The sequence below is a fragment of the Coenobita brevimanus genome, chromosome 71, assembly GCF_032717465.1.
Source record: "Coenobita brevimanus isolate Jiangsu-jjx chromosome 71, ASM3271746v2, whole genome shotgun sequence".
In the NCBI taxonomy this organism is placed as follows: domain Eukaryota; kingdom Metazoa; phylum Arthropoda; class Malacostraca; order Decapoda; family Coenobitidae; genus Coenobita; species Coenobita brevimanus.
In genome coordinates this window covers 3,345,227-3,373,027 of record NC_137024.1, presented here as the reverse complement: position 1 = coordinate 3,373,027, position 27,801 = coordinate 3,345,227, and the positions used below count along the sequence as shown (strand labels likewise).

At 40.1% G+C, this 27,801-nt stretch overlaps 1 protein-coding gene across 1 annotated transcript in view; it reads right to left on the bottom strand.

Annotated features, from left to right (window-relative positions):
* Positions 1-27,801, bottom strand: part of mei-41 (ATR serine/threonine kinase meiotic 41) — a 213,916-nt gene that overhangs the window by 50,134 nt on the left and 135,981 nt on the right. The window contains exons 37-38 of the mRNA XM_080277708.1: positions 21,357-21,514; positions 9,761-9,909 (exon numbers count right to left, since the gene is read on the bottom strand). Of these exons, the coding sequence (XP_080133834.1) occupies positions 9,761-9,909; positions 21,357-21,514 (307 nt within the window). The remainder of the gene's footprint in view (positions 1-9,760; positions 9,910-21,356; positions 21,515-27,801) is intronic.

The window sequence follows — 27,801 nt, the reverse complement described above, 5'->3', positions numbered from 1 at the left end:
GAAGAAAGGTTGCTGGTTCTTTGAAAGCAGTGATAAAAAACAGGGAAGTGAGCATGGAAGTGAAAAAGTTACTACATGACAGTATTGTGATACCAACTCTATTGTACAGAAGTGAAGCTTGGACATTGCTGGAAGGACACAAGTCAAGAGTGAGAGCAGTGGAAATGAGTTATTTAAGAGGAGCCTGTGGAGTCACATAGAGAGACAGGCTGACGAATGAGGATATAAAGGAGCACTGTGGTGTTGATGTGGATGTGATAGGAAGCGTTATGAGGAACACACTGAGGTGGTTTGGCCATGTGGAGAGGATGGAGGGTGAAAGACTGACGAAGAGAGTGTATGTGAGTGAGGTGGATGGGGGAAGAGGGAGGGGGAGGCCGAGGATGAGATGGAGGGATGGGGTGGAGAGGTATATGAGAGAGGGGGGTGTGAGTTGGGAGCAGGGCAGTGAGATGGCGGGGGACAGGGCGACTTGGAGGCGATTTGTTTGTGGCCACCCCAAACGGGATTGAGGCGTCTGGCAATAGATAGATAGAGATAGAGAGATGGGAGAAATAGGAAATAAGGAGGGCAGACACAGAAAATGAATGAAAAAGGTGAAGGAAGAAGTAGGCAGCGCTACATCAAGTGAGTGGATGATAGTCGCTATCACCTACCATCTACGATGAACTTAAATCAAATTGAAATACATCATCACACTGCACTACAGTACTACAAAAGCATTTCTATATAGTAGGTAATAAAGGTATACACTTCCTAATACATGTGACATACAAAGATCCTTTAGCAAGAAGGGAGACCCCTCTCAATGTCAGGAGAGACAACAGCTCCCTGAACTTCTTGCAACCACTCCTCACTCTTGCTATAGCTACAGCCCCACCTCCAGCACTTAACATGTCTCCCATACAACAAAACTCTTCCATACGCTCAAGAGACTTACCAGTAAGATCAATCCATTGACGCCTGACCATTTCCACATGCTCTCTCCGACATATCGCACAAACGAAATCAGCATTATCTCTCAGTCTACCTCTACATCTCTTATGCATCCACTTATCACAAACACTGTACAAGAATGAATTACTTCCCACATTCCTGTGGCAAACTGCACATGGCCACTCTCTCTTTTCTCCGACAGTACGGCACTTCCATCAGACCTAGATACATCAAGGAACATCAAAACAACACCCAGCACACAATACCATACACAAATACTGTCATCTCTCCCCCCTCGCCCACCTCAGACCAGCTTCCAGAAGCATATCCACACTCAGATCACTCGCCGCTCCATTCAGTCACTTAAAGACAACACACAGCTGCATGCACGGCCTCCTGACATCCACCCTTCTGAATCCTATCTTCCTCGTGAGGACAGGGTCCACCTGGCCAGGCTGAGATGTGGGCACCATCCAGCCCTCTGAAGCTACCAGAAGAGGCTGGATGACACCATCGCTGATGCCTGTCCAGGATGCAACAGAGCACCCCATACTATTAAGCACATTATGGAAGAGTGCATTGCACACAATCACCTATGCCAACAACACGACATACACTCTTTAGAGCTCCGTGGGGAAGCCCGGTCTCGGCCATGGCCTTCCTAAGGGACTCGGGGCTGTTCAGCCAGACTGTCTAGGGAACAACTACTACTACTACTACTACAATCGCTTTTGTTTTATCTGCATTTATTCTCATGTCCCTATGCCCCATACCATTTCTCCACTTAACTCTGCCTCCCTTTCATTCTTTGCAATCAGCACCAAATCACCAGGATACAACATCTCCCACAGAAGTCTATTTCTGAAGTCATGTGAGAGGGCTTCAAACACCATGATGAACAATAAAGGGCTGAAGGCTGACCCCTGATGTAAATCAACATTCATGGAAAGCCCATAAATCAAGTCTCAATTCACCCTCACCTGGATGCAAGCACCCACATACACAGCCACAGCCACTCAACCAGCCACTACATCATCCCAAGTTTCTCACTGTCCACTTCAGCATCTCCCTAGGGACTCTGTCAAAGACCTTAGATACCTCAAATATTGCTGCATAATCATCCTAACCCATTTTTAAAATAATGTTGAATTTGTGTGTGCGGTGTGTTGAGGAGAGCATGTAAAGATTGTCAGGTGTGAAAGGACTGATCTTCCTGGTGAGTCTTTCGAGTGTGTGGAGGAGTTTTGATATTTGTGGGACAGGTTGTGTGCTGGAGATGGGATTGGAGCTAGCTTTTGTGGCTAGGGTAAGGAGTGGCTGAATAAAGTTCAGGGAGCTGTTGCTTTGCCTAGCACAGAGAGGACTCTGCCTCTGTGCCACGAGATCTTTGTATGCAGCATGTGTTAGGAATGTAATGCTGTATGGTAGTGAGACCTGGACAGTAAAGGAAGAGGCATTTGAAGAATCAAACATACAGATATGACAATGATTAGACGGATGTGTAGTGCATCCTTGAATGCGAGGCTTAGGGGGCTAGGATTATGAATGAAGAGTTGAATGGAAGAATGGGACTGGGATGCATTGGTATTGTGATGAGGATGGATTGATGGAAATGGTCTGGGCACGTTTAGAGGATTGAGGATGACAACTGGGTGAAGAAGGTGTGGTGTGAACGTCTGAGGCACAGTTGTGAAAAGCAGACTGAAAAGGACCTGGTACGAGGTCACTGAGTGTGGCCTCAAGGATGATGGACTGAACAGGGAGGCTGCCAGAGATCAAGCTGGGTGGAAAGCAGACATTTGGTGACCCAGGCCAACGCATGCATGCATGTTGGAGCCTTTATTAATGATATGATACGAAACCTTAGGATAAATTAGGTTTGGCATGGGTTGGCCACAATAAATGGTTAGCCTAATTAGGATAATTTGGGTTATCTGAATAAATCAGCACTGATTGGGGCATATATCAGGTTTGGCATGGGTTGGCTAGAATAAACAGTTAGCCTGATTAGGAAAATTTGGGTTAGGTTTAGATAAATTAGCAATGATTAGGGTAAATTTGTCTGAATGGCATTCAAAGATGGACAAGATGGCGCCCGTCTGTTTTTGCTAAGATGGTAAACAAACACTACTGCGTCAAATGTTTACTCATACAATCCAGCTGCATCAGCTGCTTATTCACTTATTCCCAAATCTGGTTTGTTCAGTTAGTCCTGAGGTTAATAAAAGTGCTACTCTTTGTAAGAAAATAAACATGGTCAGATGACTTTATTAAATTTTACTGGCCACCCACAGAACCTAATACTACTTTCTCAGGCCTCTCACAGAGCCTAATCCTATTTTCTCAGGCCTCTCACAGAACCTAATTCTACTTTCTCAGGCCTCTCACAGAACCTAATCTTACTTTCTCTGGCCACACATAGAACCTAGCCCAACTTTTTCCACTGAATTACATGTAATTACAGTATATCCATCCATCCATCCATCATCCAATCCTACACTGCCCCACGAATGTAGGTGCCCACGCTAGGCAAGTTGGTCCTGACATTTGAGATGAGAGTGACCAGCCTCACTCTTCCCTTAGAGACATTACGTGAGACACAAAATTTTATTTCACAAACATTCTTGGAATCTACCTCACACTGTATCCTGACCCTACTCTACCCTGCCATATTATCATGCATATACAATGTGACACCAATGGGGACAATTATTAGGGGAGAAAACACTTTCAGAAATCTTCAAATGATATGAAATTGAAACTGGCCCACCTAGGGCCCAATTCTAACTCTTCAACCAAATTTATTCAAAATCCTTTTTCCATTTTTGACTATGTTACACAAGCATGCAAGCATGCACATGCATGCACGCACACACACACACACGGACAGCCACAACAGACGGACGTGTCTCCCAACAGCTCCCAGGCCCAGGCTGCATACCTTAAGTAGTTTCCAGGAATTATGTTTATCCTGTCTCCTATGGTTTTGTTTTAAGTTTAAAATACTGTATGTTAATATAGACTACCAAAAATGTAAAGATTTACTGGGAAGAATATACATGAATGTTCTGTAGTATTTTCGGTAACAGCTGTTTTTGCTACAGTAACCAACATCCAACATGGCCGAAAATGTAAACACTGAGGGACTTGAATTTCCAGGATTTGATAGAAATACTAATATCATGGATCTGGTTAAAACATTGATAATGAGGATTAGTGAACTTGAAAAGAAAGTGGAAAATTTAGTGTTAACCCGTCACGTCCCAAGCTATTTCGCACCTCTGACACCCCCCAATCCCGAGGTATTTTCAATTTTTTTTTTTTTTTGGCTAAAACCTCCGCTTTTGTTGAGAAACATCGAAAATTCATAGAAATCGCTCACCTGAGGTTTACAATACTCGATCCAGGTACCTGTACCTCCTTACCTGACTGGGTTTTCTAACAGGCTGGCACCAAAGAAAACGAGTTCTATGGGAGGGTAACTATTTCACACCACTCATAAATGGTATTTATTTATTTACTTGGTACGAATTTATATGTAGTACGAGAGTATATTTTGTTTTCAAACAGTAATATAGGCATTATAAGCATTGTTTCACTCACTAACTCATCACCATTCATGACCTTTTTTTTCCCACATTACCTGATCATCATTTCTGACTGTTTCTTCCTCTAATTCTATGTAAACTTTGTCCTCCACATTGTCATCGATTGGGGAATCACTCTGGCCCTGAATGTCTTTACTGGCCAGGTCACTGATAACAGGTGAATTGCCGAGACAATGGCATGAGGGGGGGGAGGGGGGAGATTGTGCGGTGTAAGGCATTGTTCCTGCTTGGCATCTTGAAGAGGAATAGAGGAAGGTGTTCCGTGTATATGTACGAAAAATCAAACGCGAAAATTGAAAATTGTGCAAATTAGGGACCTTGCAATTGCACGACGTACCAGTACGTCGCCGGGACTGGCAAATGCAAAATGTTGCAACCTACCCATACGTCGACGGGACGGGGCGGGTTAAAGGACATGTCTGAGAATACAGAAATTACTATACAGAGTCTGATCCAGTCCAATGAGACGGCGAATGAAGAAATAAGAAATTTGAAGCGTGAAAATGTTGAACTGAGGAGGAAAGTAGAAGAAAGTACTAATAAAACAGAGAAGGTGAGTAGTGTATTAGAAGAACATAAGGCAAAGTGGGCACACGTAGAAGAAGGACAGAAAGAAGTGGTCAGCTTAAGAGAAATCATCCAGGAAGAAAGGGAAATGAACAAGAAAAAGAAGGAAGAAAATGTAGTGAAAATACTGAAGAAAAAAGAGAAAATAGTGAGTGAAACTGTAGAAAGGAACAGATGCGTGGTAATATTTGGAAACAGGGAGGAGGAAGAAAAGGTTAGATTCATGAGACTCGAGAGAGACACGAACCTGGTGAGAGGTATATTAGGCAAAATTGACCCCGAAGGAGACAAGTGGGTAAAAGAAATTGAGGAAGTAAGGAGGATAGGGCCTTAAAGGAAAGGGGAAACAAGACCAATGAGAGTCAAGTTGACATCAGAAAGTTTAGTAAATGATATACTCAAAATGACCTGGAAATTAAGCAAAGAGGCTGGAATGGAAAATATTATAATAAGAAAAGATTTAAATGAAGAAGAAAAAAAAGTTTTAAAATCAGTGAAGGATCAAGTAAAGGAAAAAAATGATAGGACAGAGGAAGAGTGTAATACTTTTTTTTGGAGTGTATTGGATAGGAAAGTAAGGAAGTGGTATTTAAGGAAATAGAAGCAAAGGAAACTAAGGGGGATAGCTGTGAAAGATTAGAAATTGAGGAAGTGGTACTGACGGAGAGAAGAAGAGATGAGGGTATAAAAAACATGAAAAATAATTTAAACATGATATACACTATTATTGATGGTTTAATATCGGCCAGGCTTGAAATTAATGATTTCTTGAGAGAATATGAACCTGATGTCATGTGCTTTGTAGAGACCAAATTAAGAGAGGATACTGATGTTCATTTGGGAGATGGTAAATACAATCTGTGGAGAAGAGACCGAAAAGAAAAAAACGGGAGGAGGAGTGATGATAGCAGTGAAGAACAACATAAATGTAGATACTGTGGAAATGGGAGAAGGCAGGGCTGAAGTGATATATATGAAATTAGAAACTGGAGAGAAAGTCAAGAGAGATATGGCGGTAGTGTATGTTCCCCCTAAGACGAGAGCATGGAATGATGACGAATACCATGAGATGTTGTCAGATATGGCTAGCTATTTACAAAAAAATAATTGAGAAAAGCAATAATATAATTTTGGTGGGTGACTTTAACTGTAAAGAGGTGAACTGGGAGGAAAGGGACTCAGGAGGCAGCGAGGATTCGTGGGGCACTATATTATTAAATATCTATATCTATCTATCTATTGCCAGACGCCACAATCCCGCAAGGGGTGGCCATTTGACTTTGAGTTATTTGTTATACTGGGAGGGGCACTAACCCTCCACCAACCCACTTGTTGACACGTAGGGAGCACGCATGGTTTGGTTATATGGTATAATAATAATATTAACAAAGAAATCAGGTTAAGATTCTCTTGCACGTTATTTATGCACTTCGTGTCATTTGTGCAATTCATGTCAATAAATAATAATAATAATACGGTAATAAAAATAATCCATCCATCATCCAATCTTACGTTGCCCCATGAGAAGAGACACGGTTCCGAGGTGAGGACACACCAGCAAGGTTAGATTTACTGTTTACCAAAGAACCCGATGTAATAGAATCATTGAAATATTTCTGTCCTATAGGAAAAAGTGATCATGTGGTCATTGAGTTCCAGATGTTAATAGGGAACGTCGAGCCAAGAGATGAGCTTCATAGACAAGGAAGATACAACTTTGGGAAAGCTAATTTGACAGGACTGAGAAACTTTTTTGAAAATGCGGATTGGAGAAAATTCAGAGAAACAAGAGAGATACAAAGGAAGTGGGATATCTTTCTAGACCTCTACACTTTGGGAGTGGAAAAATTTGTACCAAGAGTAAGAGGGAAAGAAAACAGGAAAAAGGAGTGGTTTAATAGTAGGTGTATGATAGAAAAAAAAAGAAAGAGATACGGCGTGGAACAACTGGAGAAAGAGGGGCAACACCAGAACAAAGGAAGAATATAAAAGAACAAGAAATTATTACACAAGAATACGTAGAGAAGAAGAAAGGAATTTCGAAAAAGGTATAATAGACAAATGCAAGGATGAACCCAAGCTGTTCTATAGATTTGTTAATGGCAAATTGAAACAAAGGGAAGGAATCACTAAATTGAAAGTAGAAGGAGAGGTCTATAAAGATGCAGCATTGCAAGCTGAAATAATGAACAAATGTTTCCAATCAGTTTTCACTAATGAAAAAGAGTTTGTGGAAGGGGAGGGAGTGACTAGAAATGTACCGGTGATAAAAGATATAAAAGTGGAGGTACAGGAAGTGTACAAATTATTGGAAACTCAAGATGTAAGGAAAGCCCCAGGACCTGATGGAATTTCTAACTGGGTACCGAAGGAATGCAGAGAACAACTGGCAGATAAAATTCACAGTTTAATCATGTGTTCTCTGGAAGAGGGGAAAGTGCCACAAGAATGGAAGAGGGCAAATGTGGTACCAATTTATAAGGGAGGAAACAGGGAAGAACCCCTGAACTATAGACCAGTGTCTCTAACCAGCATGGTCGCAAAATTGTGCGAGAGAATCCTGAAAGACAGATGGATAAAATATTTAGAAGAGATGAATATTTTGGCCGAATGTCAGTTTGGATTCAGAAGTGGAAGGTCATGTGTTTCTAACTTGTTGAGCTTTTACTCAAGAGCGATTGACGTGGTACAGGAGAGAGATGGTTGGGTGGATTGTGTGTACTTAGACTTAGAGGAGGCCTTTGACAAGGTACCTCATAAGAGACTAATGTGGAAACTAGAATATATAGGAGGACTGAAGGGGAAACTCCTGGAATGGATGAGAGACTTTTTGAGAGACAGACAAATGAGGACAGTAATAAAGGATAGGATGTCTGGATGGAGGGAAGTGACAAGTGGAGTCCCCCAAGGCTCAGTGTTGGCGCCAGTAATGTTCCTGATTTACGTAAATGATATGGTAGATGGAACGAACAGTTAAGCAAGTCTGTTTGCTGATGATGTAAAGATCTTGAGGAAGGTAGAGGTTGGGGAGGATTGTAAAATGCTGCAGGAGGATCTGGATAGGATACATGATTGGAGCCGGAAGTGGGAAAAGAAATTTAATGTAAAGAAATGTAAAATATTGGAAATGGGTAAAAGTACCAGGAGGCCATCAATGAATTATTTGTTGGGTAATGAATTAATCACTAAAATGAGAGAAGAGAAAGACTTAGGAGTGCTGGTCCAAGATAGTTTGTCACCTGAAAAGCACATTAATAAGATAGTTAGAGAGACTTATAAACTCTTGACTAACATAAGAGTAGCATTTCATTATATGGATGAGATGATGAAAAAATTGATAGTGGCCATGATCCGCCCCAGGTTAGAATATGCAGCGGTAGTGTGGTCCCCACACAAAAAGAAAGATATAAACAAGATTGAGAGAATATAAAGAACAGCAACCAAAATGGTCCCCAGTCTGGCAGATCTGTCATACAGAGAGAGGTTGGAAAAAGCTGGATTTGCCTTCCTTAGAGGAAAGGAGAAAGAGGGGAGACATGATTGCAGTGTTCAGGACCATGGCGGGAGTAGATAAAATTGACCGAGAAGAGCTGTTTTTGTGGGATAAGAGAGCAACAAGAGGACACGGAATGAAATTGAAAAAGTCAAGCTGCTTGAAGGATATCAAGAAATACAGCTTTCCTTACAGAAGTATAGATTTATGGAATAGCCTGGACAAAGAGATCATGCAGTCTAAAAACTTAAACGAGTTTAAAGCTAAATTTGACTTACTGAGAAACAGCGATGGGAACCTACGAGCATAGCATATTTCGAGTGTATCTCAATTAGGTATATTGGGTAAATACATAAGTATTTGGAACGACTTAGACAAAAAGGTGGTGCAGGAGAAAAACATTCATGTGCGTAAAAGTAAACTAGATAAATGTGGATATGGAGACAGGACAACACGAGCATCGCTCAATTCCTGTATACTACAAATAGGTAAATACACACACACACAAATAAAGCCCAGGATTATAGCATTTCAAATCTGAACTGCATAGGCTGAACAGGGTACAAATTAAACTTATGAAAGATGCATAGCAGGAAAGTCAACTGCTCATACGGTAGTGGATAGTACAGTAGATGGCATGGCAATGCACAATGGCTATGAACATGGTTGTGAAAGAGGTAGTGGGTTTCAGAGTAGGGCATGAATGACAATGAAGAAAATGGTTGGATGCAGCTACAGAATATGCAAGAGCAATATGGAAGCAAAGAAAGCAAGTTAGAACTGATGAAGGTTAGAAACTGACAGATGAAGAATGTACATACATATAAATGGCAGGGGCTGAAATATTACTTAACCTATCAGTGAATAAAATGGCATCTACCCAATAAGTGCGACAAGACCAACTTAATCATGTGAAGTAACTCCTGTGTGGGGTGGAATAAAAAACTTCTGAGATATGAATTCTTTCATGATGAGTGAACAGAGGAATGGAATATTTCAATCGTCAAGCAGCTAACAGTTCTCCTACTTTGTGCTTTCTGCAGCCTTTTTAAAAGTTAGATCCTACCCATCCCATTTTTCAACAGGATATTACGAGGTTAGGGTGATGAAAAAAGTCATGACAAATAAATAAACAGAATCCTTACAACTCTCTCACCTTGGAGCTTTCACTGGAATTGGACTTGTAGCTCTCCCAAGCAGGGAAAAACCTGTCTATTCCATGGTTAAGTGTAGTGACTGCCTGGTGATGCTCTCCTTTTACCCAGAGCCATTTTGCTCGCTCCACAAACACTTCACGGCCAAACCCTGGAGAGCATATTTACTCCAATTAGTGAAAAATAAAAGGTAAATGCAAGAAAGACAACTCTGTTTATACATGAAAAGAAAGTTTATACAGTAGAAGGGAGTAAAGGAGCTACAAGGAAAGTCAAGAGATCAAGCAGCATGGACAGCCACAATTAGGTGACCAAGGCCAACACATGCAGGCACACTGGAGCCTTTATAAATGATACAAAACAGTAAGAATGAACAGTAAGTCACCATTTTTTAATCTCCTTTGCCATTAATAGTCTGCCAGCAACTAAAGAAAACTGTCGAATTATAATTCCACTGCTACCTATTATGCTGATTTGTAAGCTTCACTCACTCTAAGAGTCCAAGCTGTGTGGAAAAAGTTGTGATATTTTGGAACACATGTCTGACACAGCGAAAACTACCTCTGTATTTGTCTGCAAGTGTTACAGAAAATGTATGGGGAAAAAAAGGTCATACAGAGATGTTATATTGTAATTAACACGGTGGGTTTTTGGGAAGAGGGTATGTGGATCAAAGTTTCATCATTTTCAGCATCATAATCCTAATTCTTTTTCTCACTAAATATAAGATGTGAGAGATCCAGCACAAATGCAGGACTGTCAGAATGCTCAGTGAATTGGGTCACTATGTTATAGGGGTCTATGAGTAGCTTTGCTTTATTACCCCAGTACTGTATGTAGCAATGTAGCAATACAGAGATAGTGGTGGGAGGATAGTGGCAGGTAGAAGTTACAAGTTTGCAGGTCTCTACTTGTCTTCTGGTATGCACACTACATACAGAAGAAATCCAGTACAGTCCAGCCTCATTATGCGATTGGGATGCGTCAAGTGAAGATCTACTGCATAATTACCACATAACGGGATCGATATAACATAGGTTCAATGGGGTTAACGAGGGTGACCTCGACTGCGAAGCCTAAAATGTGCTGGGGGGAGGGGGAATTGAACTGTACCACCCACCTGATGTTTGTCCTATGCTGATATGAGTTGTCACTAAGGGTCCCCCCCCTCCCCCCTGAGGTTGGAGGAGAGTTGGAGGGCCTGGACGACAACTTCACACAAAAAGATACGGTATCACTTCACTCAATATTGTACACTGAACAATTTGTTCAGCACTTGCACTGTTATTTGGTGATATCGTGGTGTTTCAGTGGCCTTTCATGCACAAAATAATAATAAAACAAAGGGCAACGATCACAGCCAATGTAGACAATGGGTGGGCACCTTGGCTCTGTCAACCAAATAGAGGCCCTTAAGGGGATGATGGTTACATAAGGCTGACGTGATTTCCTAGTCACGTTTAAGTATGTCATACACAAAATATATTACTTCACTTAATATAACACACTGCACTATCTGTTATGCACCTGTACTGTTATTTGGTGATAGCAATTTGTGTTTCAGTGGCCTTTCATACCCAAGATGAAATGAAAGGCAACGATCACAGCCAATGCAAACGATGGGAGGCCATTTTAGCTTGTGTGCGTCACTGTGTCCACACGAGATTCTTGGAGGCACCCGTCAAAAATATCATTGTTCCAAAATTGCAACTAATTTTTTAATGTTGTACCGAGACTGGGTATAACTTCTGAATTATTGCTGTGGTGATTTATCACATAACGAAGTGTCATAAAACGAGGCTGCACTGTATATAACAGCAGCCCACAGAGTATAATCTTCAATTTCCTCCAGCACCTCCTACTGATAAGATCTTATATTAGTGACTTCTGTAACTTCTTATGAGTGGTAACTTGACCTGTTGGGCAAAGCTACAATCAACTGATCCCCAATACAAACTACTGTAAGATATTTTATAAATCACCAGGGCATTGTAATGCTGTAAGAAAACCTCAGTCTGCACTGAAAGCTATCTTCAAATAACCAGTGGCGCTAGTGAGGGTCACCTTCCAATGGTGGCACCCATGCATCCAGCAGGGGAACCTGTCTGGACAAGAAATCAACTCAGTCTAGGCAAAGGAAATATCTGCACCTGGCCATATAAGTGACTTGCAACTTTCCACACCCCCTGCAGCACTGGCACAAAGCAACATCACTGGAGATACACTACTTCACTTTTTTCTGTCTGATGACTTGCAGTTACTTCTGCCTACCAGCCTCTCTTACACCTAGCTGCAGACATAAGACTCATCCCTTACCCTGACACACTTGCCCTAAATGCAACAAGAACATTATAGGTAGGCACTGCTTGGGTGAATCCAACACCTGCAAAAGGTAACTGCGGGTCTACCAACATACGAACATTTCACTTCACAATATGTGGCTGCAGCAAAACACAAAAGAAATGACCAAACATGGAAAACCAAGAAAAATGAAAGCTGAAGATGTTATAAGTAAACATCAATGATATTAACATAAAGATTACAGAACAACATAGCTTTCTCCACGCACATACAACACAGACATTGCATTAAAACAGGAGGTTAATTTTACAAACAGGCCCAACATTCTACACTTCACAAACTACACTATTTTCACAGAAAACAGAACAAAATACAAGTAAATGGCAGCCTCATCATCCTCATACACAAAGACATCCCATTAAACATCACTAGACAAGAAATGAAAGAACAAATATCTCATGAAAATTTAACAGAAATAAATACAACTCAGTGAACACAATGCAAAATGCAACATAGTAAACTCGACATACAACTACCTATATCATGCTCATCAGGATACAACCCATCCCTCACCCCACTCCAGAACACTCCTAATGTAACAATAGTCAGTGATCTCTGTGCAAAAGACTATGCATGGCTAAACACATACACAAATGACAGCTAGGAGACCTCATTCATGAACAATACAAACAGCTACACATTCTAAACAACCACCATACCCCAGCAGAACCTCCATACAGATCTAATGAGGTGGCCTCCTCCCCAAAACCTCAGTTTATGTATCTTTACACTAGCCAATCAACCCAGCTGGTATGTAGGGCATGACCTACCATCTGAATTTCTCCCTATAACCATGTCACTCACAAAAAAAGCAAACCCAGTCAGAAACAAGAAAACCTTCAGTAACTACAAGATCGTAACTAGGCACTGTTCATACTAGACAGAACAGGCACTAGAAACCTTAATCTGGACTCTCTCCCAAACACTGACAAAGCAATCACCAACTTCAGCAGAATTAGTACAAAATCCAGAAAATCCCATTATCCTGGTGGCAAACCAAAAGCTTCAACCCTAACTTCTCCCCTCAAATAAATCAACTCATCAAGGAAAGAAACATATGAAATAGAAAAAGTCAGACTATCCCATGCAACACTGGAATCCTTGCAGAACTTAAGAAACAGCTTTAATGAACTCATTTGTGGGAACTGTGGATCAATGTACACACAGCAGTAAATTCTGGAAAGGATTATTATATATTCACATATCCAAAGACTCATCCTGAGGCCTTAATGAACTGCAGCAAAACATCCCCAGAAGGAAGGGACAGGCAAAGAGCCTTATAAATTATTACCATCAGTAAGTCACAAAAAGGCTAACCCTCAAAACAAAGCCATAGAAAAAAAAGTAAACACATACATTCCCTCCATTCACCTCACAACAAATTCAGCAAAGATCAAAAGCACAAAGAAGTCCAAGGCAGCAGGACCAAACCAGCTATCAAACATCCATGTAAAACACCTCGGCCCCATAGTAATAAACATCCTCATTGAAATTTTCAACTTCACTTGACTCACAACCAAATTCCTGATACATGGAAGAATGCCATCATCACTCTTAGGGAAGAAGAAGAAGGGGAAAAAAAAAAAAAATCATTGTACACACCAATATTGTTGCTTTTCACATCATCCAAAATCTTGGAAAGATTAATCCAGAACATCATCTCCCATATCCATCTATCTAACTCCCAACATGGATTGTGACCTATACACTCAACCATCACAATCCCCAAGTTGACCCAACTAATTCATGATTGTTTCAACAAGAAACAACTACCATAATGAACGACTCTAGCAGTAACTGATACAAACAAAGTTTCAATATAATATCTAGACACATCCTGACTGGCAAAATCTTAGACAACAACAAAAGATGTGGCTAGCAACTTCCTGTCAGACAGACAAGCTCAGTAGCTCCAGTGCCTGAGCAGGGCAACGTATCTGGGGAGCCATACCCCTTCAACAGTGGCAGGGGGTGGGTGGGTTGGGAGGTGAACGGAACGGGACTTTATAGCTGGGTGCAATAAGCCCCAAGAGGGATTCCTTTTTTTTTTCTTGTTTTCTTTTTCCCACCCCCCCATACATAGTCTGATGGCAATGAATTTCAAAGTCTCCATTATCTTATTGGTAACTATGATTCAGCAGGTTTCTATGATTTCTTTGTTTGTTTGTTCAAAAACAGATTTCTTCATATTACTTAAACAGTGGCACTCATCATGCACTCACATGATACAGTGCCACCTACTTCTTCCTTCATATCTATTGCTTTTTCTGTGTCTGTCTTCCTCTCTTCCTGTTTCTCCCACCCTTCCTACCACTGTTTATTACTTTTCTTTCCACTTCAGGTGGTGCTACACCAAGTGACAATCCAAATGGTTAATGCTGGGTGGTAACAATATACTCACATAACAGGGTAATGAGGAACCTACTATGCTACTCCTGTTAAATGGGTGAAGATGCAAAAGTGGCGTTCATCCAGGAACCAAACATTCATACTAATCTCAGTGCTTCACTGTGGCGAGGCACTGTCAGTTTCATGGGAACATTGGTTCACAGCACATGATGGCCCTCCAGGGGCAGATTTTTGTTTGCAGTTGATGGGTCTGCTCAATCTGACAAACTGGGGTAGCACAACATCAGTTCTTGCACCATTTACACAAGCATGTAGTATTATTCCAGGAAAGCTACTTAAATATTTTTTACCACTCCTTGTTAAAATATCATGAATTACTGTAGGAATTTTTTCACTTCTTCATAAATACAACAAATACCTGCTTTCTAGAGCTTACTCTCTGTCCTTCTGAACAGTCTATTTCCATGGCTTGTGAGTGCTATGGGTGGCAGGTCAAATTCCCCCAAACCCACGCACATTTTGAACACTGAGGTACTCCACTAAAACCAAGTAGTGTAGTGGATGGTGTGGGTTTGTGGAGGCTGCAGCAAGAATTTGTGTGCCTCTCATGTCTAGATGATTCCTAACTTTGTGGACTTTGGTTTCTTAGTGTAGGTGGTCTGCAGGTGTAGTAGGTGTGCTGCTTGTGATTATTTTTAGGGCCTTGTTCTGTAAGGTCTGCAGGGTGTTGTCATGTGTTTTAGTGAGGTTAAAAGCCCAAGCAGGGCATGCATAATTTATCACTGAACATATTGATTGTATACTGCAGTGGTGGTTTCTCTGCTGTGTCTGAATGTTGTATGGGCAAGTGACCTTAGGACTCTGAGTCTTGGTGTTAATTTATTATCATTGTTTGTGATGTGTTGTTTAAATGACATTGATGTATTGTATGTTACAACAAGGATTTTGTGTGTGTGTGTGTGTGTGTGTGTGTGTGTGTGTGTGTGTGTGTGTGTGTGTGTGTGTGTGTGTGTGTGTGTGTGTGTGTGTGTGTGTGTGTGTGTGTGTGTGTGTGTGTGTGTGTGTGTGTGTGTGTGTGTTCTTACCTAATTGTATCTTTACAGGAATTAGTCAAGCTCGTACTGTCCCGTGTCTTAAACCATATTTATCGTACATATCCTTAAATTTGTGAATTGTTTTGGCACACACTATTTCATTCGGTAGTGCATTCCACTGATCAATTGCTCTGTTTGGGAAACTGAATTTCCTTACGTCTTTATCACCTCTCTTCTTATGCAGTTTTTTGCAGTATCCTCTTGCTGAAGCTTCTCCATATGTTAAGTAATCATTTATGCCTATTTTCTCCTTCCCTGATATGCACTTATATAGCATTATCATGTCACCTCTTTTCCTTCTCTCCTGTAGTGTTGGTAGATTCAGTTTATTTAGTCTTTCTTCGTAGCTTAGGTCCCTTAAGCTTGGTATCCATCTTGTAGCGGCCCTTTGAACTTTTTCAATCTTGTCTATATGCGTTTTGAGATGAGGACTCCAGACTACTGATGCATATTCCAGGGTTGGTCTAATGAATGATGATATAATCCTTCTTAGCATGTCTTCATTTATGTATGTGAATGCTATTCTCATATTTGCAAGCAGTGTATACATGTTCCGTACCTTCTCGCTGATGTGGTCAGCCGGAGATAGTCTGTTATTGATAATCACACCTAGGTCTTTCTCTCTTTCTGATGTGTATAGGGTTTTATTTCTTAACTTATAATCCCAATCAGGTCTTTTTCCACTTTTACCAAACTTGATTACATGACACTTGTCCACATTGAATTCCATTTGCCATGTACTACTCCATTCATGAAGTTTATTTAATTCTTCTTGTAGCTCCCTACAAGAGTCTGTGCTAGTAATTCTCCTTTGTATTTTTGCATCATCTGCAAACATATTCAGATAGCTCTCATTTCCAGTGTTAGTGTTTATATCATTTATATACACTAAAAACATGATTGGTGCCAGCACTGAACCCTGTGGTACTCCACTAGTCACTTCTTTCCATGATGAGTAGTTTCCTCTTAGTACTGTCCTCATTTCTCTTTTTATGAGAAAGTCTTGCATCCAACAAAACAGTTTGCCTCGAATTCCTCCTTGATGGTACAGTTTCCATAAAAGTCTTTGGTGTGGTACTGTGTCAAAAGCTTTCTTGAAATCTAAATAGATACTGTCCACCCATCCTTCCCTTTCCTGTATTGTGTTTGTTACTCTGTCATAGTAGCTCAACAGATTAGTAACATGATTTTCCTTTTCTGAAACCAAACTGTCTTTCTGTTATCATACTGTGTTCTTCTAGATGATTTACCCAAGCTTTTCTTATAAGCTTTTCTAATACCTTGCATACAACACTGGTCAGTGATACTGGTCGCTAGTTGAGTGGATTCTGTCTATTTCCTTTCTTGAATAAAGGGACAATATTTGCTTTTTTCCAAATATCAGGTAGTTTACCTTGACTCAAGGATTTCTTGAAAATTAAAAATAATGGTTTACTTAACTCCTTTGCACATTCTTGTACTACCCAACATGAAATTTCATCAGGACCACTTGCTTTTCCTCTGTCTAATCTACTTAACTTCTCCTGTATTACTTTTTCTGTTATTTGTATATCTGGTAGTATGTGTGGACATGCGTGTTCCACATAGTCCCTCTCAAAATTTTTTTCTTCTGTAAAAACTAATTGGAAATTCTTATTTAGTGCTTCACAAATATCTTTCTCTTTGTGTGTGTGTGTGTGTGTGTGTGTGTGTGTGTGTGTGTGTGTGTGTGTTCTTACCTAATTGTATCTTTACAGGAATGAGTCAAGCTCGTACTGTCCCGTGTCTTAAACCATATTTATCGTACATATCCTTAAATTTGTGAATTGTTTTGGCACACACTATTTCATTCGGTAGTGCATTCCATTGATCAATTGCTCTGTTTGGGAAACTGAATTTCCTTACGTCTTTATCACCTCTCTTCTTATGCAGTTTTTTGCAGTGTCCTCTTGCTGATGCTTCTCCATATGTTAAGTAATCATTTATGTCTATTTTCTCCTTTCCTGATATGCACTTATATAGCATTATCATGTCACCTCTTTTCCTTCTCTCCTGTAGTGTTGGTAGATTCAGTTTATTTAGTCTTTCTTCGTAGCTTAGGTCCCTTAAGCTTGGTATCCATCTTGTAGCGGCCCTCTGAACTTTTTCAATCTTGTCTATATGCTTTTTGAGATGAGGACTCCAGACTATTGATGCATATTCCAGAGTTGGTCTAATGAATGATGTTATTATCCTTCTTAGCATGTCTTCATTTATGTATGTGAATGCTATTCTCATATTTGCAAGCAGTGTATACATGTTCCGTACCTTCTCGCTGATGTGGTCAGCCGGAGATAGTCTGTTATTGATAATCACACCTAGGTCTTTCTCTCTTTCTGATGTGTATAGGGTTTTATTTCTTAACTTATAATCCCAATCAGGTCTTTTTCCACTTTTACCAAACTTGATTACATGACACTTGTCCACATTGAATTCCATTTGCCATGTACTACTCCATTCATGAAGTTTATTTAATTCTTCTTGTAGCTCCCTACAAGAGTCTGTGCTAGTAATTCTCCTTTGTATTTTTGCATCATCTGCAAACATATTCAGATAGCTCTCATTTCCAGTGTTAGTGTTTATATCATTTATGTACACTAAAAACATGATTGGTGCCAGCACCGAACCCTGTGGTACTCCACTAGTCACTTCTTTCCATGATGAGTAGTTTCCTCTTAGTACTGTCCTCATTTCTCTTTTTATGAGAAAGTCTTGCATCCAACAAAACAGTTTGCCTCGAATTCCTCCTTGATGGTACAGCTTCCATAAAAGTCTTTGGTGTGGTACTGAGTCAAAAGCTTTCTTGAAATCTAAATAGATACTGTCCACCCATCCTTCCCTTTCCTGTATTGTGTTTGTTACTCTGTCATAGTAGCTCAACAGATTAGTAACACATGATTTTCCTTTTCTGAAACCAAACTGTCTTTCTGTTATCATACTGTGTTCTTCTAGATGATTTACCCAAGCTTTTCTTATAAGTTTTTCTAATACCTTGATTACAACACTGGTCAGTGATACTGGTCGGTAGTTGAGAGGCTTTTGTCTATTTCCTTTCTTGAATAAGGGGACTATATTTGCTTTTTTCCAAATACAGTATCAGGTAGTTTCCCTTGACTCAAGGATTTCTTGAAAATTAAAAATAATGGTTTACTTAACTCCTTTGCACATTCTCGTAACACCCAACATGAAATTTCATCAGGACCACTTGCTTTTCCTCTGTCTAATCTACTTAACTTCTCCTGTATTACTTTTTCTGCTATTTGTATATCTGGTAGTAAGTGTGGACATGCGTGTTCCACATAGTCCCTCTCAAAATTTTTTTCTTCTGTAAAAACTAATTGGAAATTCTTATTTAGTGCTTCACAAATATCTTTCTCTTGTGTATAAGTGATTCCCTCGTCCGTAATGGATTGTATTATATCTTTTACTTTGGTTTTGCTTCTGATATAGCTGTAAAACAGCTTTGGTTGATCACTACTTTTATTTATTATATCCTCCTCAAACTGTTTTTGGGCTTCCCTCCTTATTCTTGTATAGTCGTTTCTTGCCTGTTTGTAATTATTATACGCCCTTTCACTATTGTGTCTTCTGTATCTATTCCACAACAAATCTCTTCTTTCTTTTGATTTTTTACATTCTGTATTGAACCATTTCTGTATTTTCTTATCTGCTTCTTTGTGCTGTGGGATGTACTTCTGGACTCCTATTTCATAAAATTCACAAAATTTTTTATATACAGCATTTAAATCTTGTCCTCTAAGCTCATTTTCCCAATCAACTTCTAAGAAATACTTCTTTAGGTCTTGATAATTTCCCTTTTTATAGTTTAGGCTCTTTTTGTAACTGTCATTGCTGTTTACTATGTCATATGCTATCCTGAAGTTATAATTTAGTACTGCATGATCGCTTTTGCCGAGTGGAGGGTGATATATTAAACTGTCAATGTCATTTTCTTGCCTAGTAAATATTAGATCTAGCACTGAAGGTACATCAAGTCCTCTTTTTCTAGTGGTTTCCCTCACATGATGCGTTAAGAAAAACTCTTGTAAGAGATCCAGGAGCTTTTGGTCCCAACAGCTTTCTTGGCTATTTATATCTAGAGTATTCCAATTTATATTTGTATTGAAGTCCCCAGTTAGTATAATTCTTTCCGACTTCTCTTCCATTTCATGTAGCAATGATCTTATACTCTGAATTGTACTCTCTGCCAGGTCCTCATATTCGTCTCTTTCCCATGTGTTTGATCTGGGTGGCATGTACAAATTGGCTACAATTACTTTACCTTCAGATGTGTCGATCTCTACTGCAATCAGCTCTACTTGTGATGGTATATCTAGGTTTATTTCCTTGACTTTTAGATTTTTCTTAGTTAATATTATAATTCCTCCTTCTTTTTTTAAATTTCTGTCTCTTCTCCATATATTGTATTCCTCTAAGTTTAGTATGTCATTGGATATCCTTGGTGTTAATTTTGTCTCAGTTAGGCATATTATTTGTGGTTCATTTTCTCTGACATAATCATTCATCTCTAGTAATTTAGATATCATTCCATCCACATTTGAGTACATCAACTTTATCGTCTTGTTTATATACTTGTCATGACATGGTTCTACTACCTTCCTCCTTTTTCTTCCATCCTGTTTGTGTACCACTTTCGTACCTGCAATCCTATTACTTTGTAAAAAAATTTCGTCTTCTGTGTGTGTGTGTGTGTGTGTGTGTGTGTGTGTGTGTGTGTGTGTGTGTGTGTGTGTGTGCACCCAGGACATCTTTTTTACTGTAGAATAAGCTTTAGTTACTGCACTGAGAGTGGACAGTGATTTGGGATGTAAGTGTAACTGTGTCCATAGTCTTTTGTCCACCCCCCTTAACTATAAAAGCCCATGGAACTGACCCAGATATTATCCCACAGAGCAGCCATCCAGGTTCCAAGCAAATCACATACTATCTTGGGACTCTTTTGGAACCCCGCTGACTAACTAGCTATACGTGACTGAAAGTCACAGGGTTTGGGGTTGTGTTCTGCATTTATTGTACTTATATACACCTGTATGTAGTACTTATTTACAGTATTTACAATAAATGTCATTTATGTTTCATTCATTCATTCATTCATTAATCATCCAATCCTACAGTGCTCCATGAGGAGTGTAGGAGCCCGGGGCTAGGCAAGTTGGTCCTGACATTTAAGATGAGAGTGACCAGCCTCACACATCCCTGAGTGGCATTACGTAGGCAAAAACCCCAACCATCCCTTGGATATAACCTTCACTGGCTCAATCCAATTGGAGTGCCTTAATTACCCACTAAACCACCAGGTGCCAAAATCTGGTTATATGGTTACCATACAGCACAGGAAATGGATTCCTGGTGTAAAGGAAACCTTTTGGCTTGTCACTCAGTGTAGAGTCACCCACAGGCAGAAGGAAGAGGATAGAATGAAGGAAAGAAAGACAGAAGAGGGAGTGTAAAGTCACCAGCAGGCAGAAGGACGAGGAAAGAAGGAAGGAAAGAAAGACACACTGTATTTTATTTCTCCAGCCCTGCAAACATTATCATGTCACCTGTCTGTTAATACTGTAAATGGCATTCACAAACTTTTATGAAACCAAATAAATACTGATTAAAAATTAAAGATTGCCTGTTTAGAGTATATACACAGTGATATCAATGGCATCATGACTGTAAGTGCATTCCAAACTGTGAAGAATTCACAGTCAATTGTGGAAATAATGGCTGCTTTCCATTGCTATAAATACTGATTCTACAAACTGACCTGCTCCAAGCAGTGCCCACTCTCCCTGCTGGGTGTGGCCAGATTTACGAGCAACCCGGGCACTCTGTAGCCACACACGTTGCAGTTGACTTAACATGGGACTGTCCACACCATTACTTTTCTCCTGCAGCCACTCCTGACCGAGTTCCAGCAGAGTTCTAATGGTACAGAATTTGGATAATGCATGAGTTACAATACCTTGATACAGAATGAATCTCTCTCTCTCTCTCTCTCTCTCTCTCTCTCTCTAGCTCTCTCTCTGTCAAATAACTTAGCTGCAAACTAAATATCTTGATTGCTATCACCACCAGACAGGAAAAAGATACCAAACAAAGGCAATTGTATAAGTATATGCAGAGGTACAGGACTAGAAACACTAACTATATCACCGTACAAACAGGAAATGGACTATACAGTGATCCCTTGGTTATAGCACATTTGGTAATAGAAGTTTTCGTTATCACTGCAAGATGAAAATCTGCACTCCTGCCATTATAGCACATTTTTTCACCTCAAAAATCCTAGGTGGTGGAGACCGCCAACTCTCCACCCCTACCCTCAGAATGCATTACCTAAAACCTATCTCAGGACTCTCTATGGTACATGACTTCATTACTTTGCCCTTTTCATCACTTACTATTAACCTAACCATGCTTATGTGTGTTTGTGGTACTTACAATGACAGTATGTACGTAGTTAGTTGGTCTAAATTTTTGTAAATATGAAAACTGGGGCTTGCACTTGGGATCCCAGGTACCAATAAGAATAAATCCCATTAGGTTCTGTATATTTGTTATCGTGCAATTCCATTACCATGAGTCACATTCGGTATCAATTATGTGTGATAACCAAGGGATCAATCAGTGTATAACAAAGAAGAGCAAGAGGACTGCAGATGACACTATTCTTCAGTATATCAGAAAGGGTGTATGAAAAAGTGATCAATGAGTACTGAAAAGGCCTAAGGACAGACTGGGAAATACCATGGAAGGGTTCAGAGAAGGAAGTGGCTTCATGGATCAAATATTCGCTTTCAGAAAGCCAGCTACAAAGCTTTTCTTATGAATAAAATTTTGCATGTTCCCTGTTCTGTTTTGAAGGATATTTACAACAATGACACAGTATTTGGTATGCCACATGATGGTGTTAAGAATTACGGAGGTGAAGAGAGAACATGAGAGGGATAAACAGCACTATGTATTAGCAGCTGTGGTTGTTGTGGTGAACGAATAGAAAATGTATAAACTTTGGGGTGAAAGTTAAAGTGAGACTGGGCGAATAGAAAATGTATCAACTTTGGGGTGAAGGTTAAAGTGAGATTGGGCTGTGTTACATCTGCAATTAACGAAAGTGTGTGGGAAATTTCAAAGTACAGTGCCTGCATGATGATAAAGAGTTTTACTGACCTATGTCCTGTAAAATGTATGTAAGGAGATATGAATTAAGAGGCAGGAGAGAGAGAGAATATTAGTGACAAGCGAAATATGGAAAGCTTAAGACGAAATACTGGCTGGCTGGAAAGGGAAGGTGTTGAGGTACAAAGTGTTTGTATAAGAAGAAAATCTATAATGGCAAGCATATTTAAAAAAAAATATATATATATATGCATGGAAGAAGGAACCAAAGGCCAGGAGTCCACAAACTGTTCCCTCCAAAAAAAAAAAAAAAAAAAAAAAAAAAAAAGAGAGAGAGAGAGAGAGAGAGAGGGAGAGAGAGCCAAATTCAATATCCGTTCACTTCAAGATGCCTGGACACACTGCATCTGAAAGACTGGAAACCATAGGAAGTAGGAAATACAGACAGAGGGAGACAGTTCCAGAGTTGACCTGCTAAATAAATGAAGGACCAGGAGTAATGGTTAACTCTTGCATTAGAGAGGTGGACAGAAAAGGGATGAGAGTTTGTTCCTAGATAAGTGCTATATGACTGTCGCAGAGGTGGAGCGATGCAAGCAGACTGTTCAGAGGAGCAGTGACCATTGAAATAGCGACAGAAAAGAGATAAAGATGCAACAGTGCGGGAAAGAGACAGAGATTGAAGCGAGCCAGTAAGAGGAGGAGAGTTAATGAGACGAAAAACCTTTGACTCCACCTTGATGAGAAGAGCTGTATATGGGGAGCCTCCCCAACACATGAGAATTGTACTCTACACATGGGCGAATAAAACTCGTGTGTATAAAGTCAACAACTTTGAATGGGTAAAGAAGGTATGGAGTCAGCTTAACACACCTAATCTCTTGGAAGCAGATTTTATAAGAGATGTAACATGAGCTTTCCAAGATAAATCCTGAGAGAATGAAACCCCAAGTATGTTTAAGGATGATGCAGGATTGAGCTGGATATTATCAAACAGTGGGTACTCCTGTGGAAGATTTTGTCGGGTTGATAGGTGTATAAAATGAGTCTTTGATGCATTAAAAACAACAAGATTATTTTTACCCCAGTCAGAGATACGAGCCAAGTCAGACATTAGGTGTGCCAGTGCCACAGCCTCATCCCTTGTTTGTTGAAGTTACTGCTGTGATGGACATTGTGGGAACCAAATAGAAAAGTGAATGGTGGAATCAAATGCATATGAGTGGATAAGGTTAGATGTACAGCTTAGAAGGTTACTGAAGAAAAAAAGGAAGAGAGCTGGTGATGGGACAGTGCCCTGAGGAACACCACTGTTGATCGACCTAGGAGAAGAACTGTGGCTGTCTACAACTGCAGCTACAGAATGACCAGAAAGGAGGCTAAAGATGAAGGCACAGATAGAAGGACAGAAACCATAAGAGGGCAGTTTGGAAATTAAAGATTTATGCCAGACTCGATTGAAAGCCTTAGAGATGTCAAGTGCAACAGCAAAGCTTTTGCCAAAGTCCCAAAAGGAGGATGACCAGGAGTCTGAAAGGTAAGTGAGATCACCAGTGGAGCGTCCCTGATGGAGCCCATACTGCTAGGAAATATGCTTTAAAATTTTTCTGTTAAGAACATACTCGAAAACTTTTGAGACACAGGATGTTAAAGTGATTGGGCAATAGTTAGAGGGTTGGGAATGGTCACCCTTCTTTGGGACAGGCTGAATGAGAGCAAACTTCCAGCAGGAAGGAAAGGTACAAGTTGACAGACAAAGGCAAAAGAGTACCAAGGCAGGGTGTAAGCACAGAAGCACAGTTCTTGAGGACGACAGGAAGGACCCCATCGGGCCCATATACTGTACCTTGTTAGTATTGAGGCCAGTGATGGCAGAAAATACATCAGTTGAAGATTTTTTAATGTTGGCCATGAGGAAGTCAGAGGGAGGAGGTGATGGAGGAACAGCACCGGAATCATCTAAGATTGAGCTGGAGGATAGAGTCTGAGTGATGGGATCTGTTATATCAGTGGAACAAACAGGTACACAGCCATCAGAATGGAAATGAGGAGGGAAGGATGATGAGGTAAAGTTGTTAGTTATTTTGGCAAGGTGCCAGAAGGAGCAGGAAAAATTCAAGTTGGAGAGTTGAGAGCATTTAGTAAGAATGAAATTGTTTTTAGCAGAGTAAAGAACAGACTTGCAACGATTCCAGGCAGAAACATAAAAAATATGTGATTCAGGGGTGGGTTGGCTTTGGTACCTTTCATAGGCCCCTCTCCTTGTTGTGGAAAGCATTAGAACAACGTGATTAAACCAAGGCTTTCCTGCATTAGTCAAGGGATATGAGAACGGAATGTGTGCTTCCATGCCCGAGAGAATAACCTCTGTAATGTGCAAGGCATACTCAAATGGCTCCCAGCCATGGAAGCAATAACTATTCCAGGGAAAATTAAAGACGCACTGCCTGAGGGCCTCCCAATCTGCAGCTCCAAAGTGCCACAACCGAAGTTACTTTGGAGGGTCCACAGGCCGTACTGGAGTGATAGGACAGATTAAAGTACTGTATAATAGGGTTCTGACCAGAGGAGCCCAACGGAGTGGAGAGATTAACGACATAAGCAGAAGGATTAGTTGTAAGGAAGAGGTCAAGTATGTTGGAACTCTCTCCAAGGTGGTCAGAGATACAGGTAGGGTGCAGTACAAGCTGCACTAGGTCATTAAGGATATAAAAGATGTAGGCTTGTTCACCAGGTAGATCAGTGAAAGGAGAGGAGAACCAAAGGTGATGGTGAACATTGAAATCATCTAGAATGGAGATTTCAGAGAAAGGAGAAATGGATAGCATGTGCTCCACCATAGAAGTAATATAGTCAAAGAATTTTTCATAGTCACTAGAATTAGGGGATAAGTAAACAGCACAGATATATTTAGTCAGAGAATGACAGGACAGTCGAAGCCAGAGAGGAGAGAATTCAGAAGAATCAAGTTCAGGAACATGAGAGCAAGATAAGTCATTGCATACGCTTACACAACAGCCACCTGTGGCTTTGAAATGAATACAGAGAAAGTAGGAGGATACAGAGAATTTGCTATCAGTTGCCTCAGACTGCTGAGTCTCAGTTAAGAAGAGATGGTGAGGTTTTGAAGAGATGAGGAAGTGTTCAACAGAGAGAAAGTTAGACGAACAGCTGTGCATGTTGCAGAAATGAAGAAGTGAGTCAGACAGTGGTTCCAGACGACACACTTAGTGTCACCGGGAGAGGGGCGGATAGTGAGGCATTTATGGTCCCCCACCCCGGGGGACACCAAGGCTTGGTTATTAGATGCCATTAATGGTACACTATTGTTACCCTCCTCAGTCAATAACTGAAAATGCAAGGTTCACCTACATGGGTCTCTCTCTCTCTCTCTCTCAAGCACATGCATGGACACACACACACACACACACACACACACACACACACACACACACACACACGGAGCCGGAGAGAGCAGACGTCCCAGCCATCGCTGCTAACCTTGAGTAGTTTCAGGAATTTTGTCTGTCCTGTCTCCTAAGGTCTTGCTCTAAATTCAAAATAATGAAAGTTAATAGACTACCAAAAATGTAATGATTTATTGACTAGATTGTACATGAATGTTTGTAGTTTTTTTTCGGTAACAGCTGTTTTGGTATTTAACCAACATCAAACATGGCCGAAAATATAAACAATGAGGGACTGGAATTTCAAGGATTTGATGCTAATACCAATGTCATGGACCTGGTTAAAACATTAATTATGAGGATTAGTGAACTCAAAAAGAAAGTAGAGAACCTAGTGATAAAGGATGTGTCAGGAAATACGGAAACCACCATACAGAGTCTGATCCAGTCCAATGAAACAGCCAATGAAGAAATTAGGAATTTGAAGAGGGAAAATGTTGAACTGAGAAGGAAACTAGAAGACAGTACTAATAAAACGGACAAGGTGAGTAATGTATTAGAAGAACATAAGGCAAAGTGGGCACACGTAGAAGAAGAACAGAAAGAAGTGGTAAGCTTAAGAGAGATCATCCAGGAAGAAAGGGAAATGAACAAGAAAGAAATGGAAGAAAATGTAGTGAAAATACTGAAGAAAAAACAGAAAATAGTGAGAGAAACTGTAGAAAGGAACAGATGTGTGGTAGTATTTGGAAACAGGGAAGAGGAAGAAAAGGTTAGGTTCGTAAGACTCGAGAGAGACACGAACATGGTGAGAGAAATATTAGGCAAGATTGACCCCGAAGGAGACAAGTGGGTAAAAGAAATTGAGGAAGTAAGGAGGATAGGGCCTTACAAGAAAGGGGAAACAAGACCAATGAGAGTCAAGTTTACATCAGAAAGTGTAATAAATGAGATACTTAAAGTGACCTGGAAATTAAGCAAAGAGGCGGGGATGGAAAATATTATAATAAGAAAAGATCTGAATGAAGAAGAAAGAGAAGTTTTAAAATCATTAAAGGAAGAAGTAAAGGAAAAAAATGATAAGAGGACAGAGGAAGAATGTAATACTTTTTTTTGGAGAGTATTGGATATGAAAGTAAGGAAATGGTATTTAAGGAAATAGAAGTGAAGGAAACGAAGGGGGATGGTTGTGAAAGATCAGAAGTTGAGGAAGTAGTACGGACAGAGAGTAGGAGAGAAGAGGGTATTAATAATGTCAAAAATAATTTGAAGGTGATATATACTAATGCTGATGGTTTCATATCGACAAGGATCGAAATTAATGATTTCTTAAGAGAACATGAACCTGATGTCATGTGCTTTGTAGAGACCAAATTAAGAGAAGATATTGATGTTCATTTGGGAGATGGTAAATACAAACTGTGGAGAAAAGACAGAAAAGAAAAAAAGGGAGGAGGAGTGATAATAGCAGTGAAGAACAACATAAATGTAGATACTGTGGAAATGGGAGAAGGCAGGGCTGAAGTGATATATATGAAATTAGGTACTGGATAGAATGTTAAGAGAGATAAAGCGGTAGTGTATGTTCCCCCAAAGACGAGAGCATGGAAGAATGACGAATACCATGAGATGTTGTCAGATATGGCTAGCTACTTGCAAAAAATAATTGAGAAAAGCAATAAT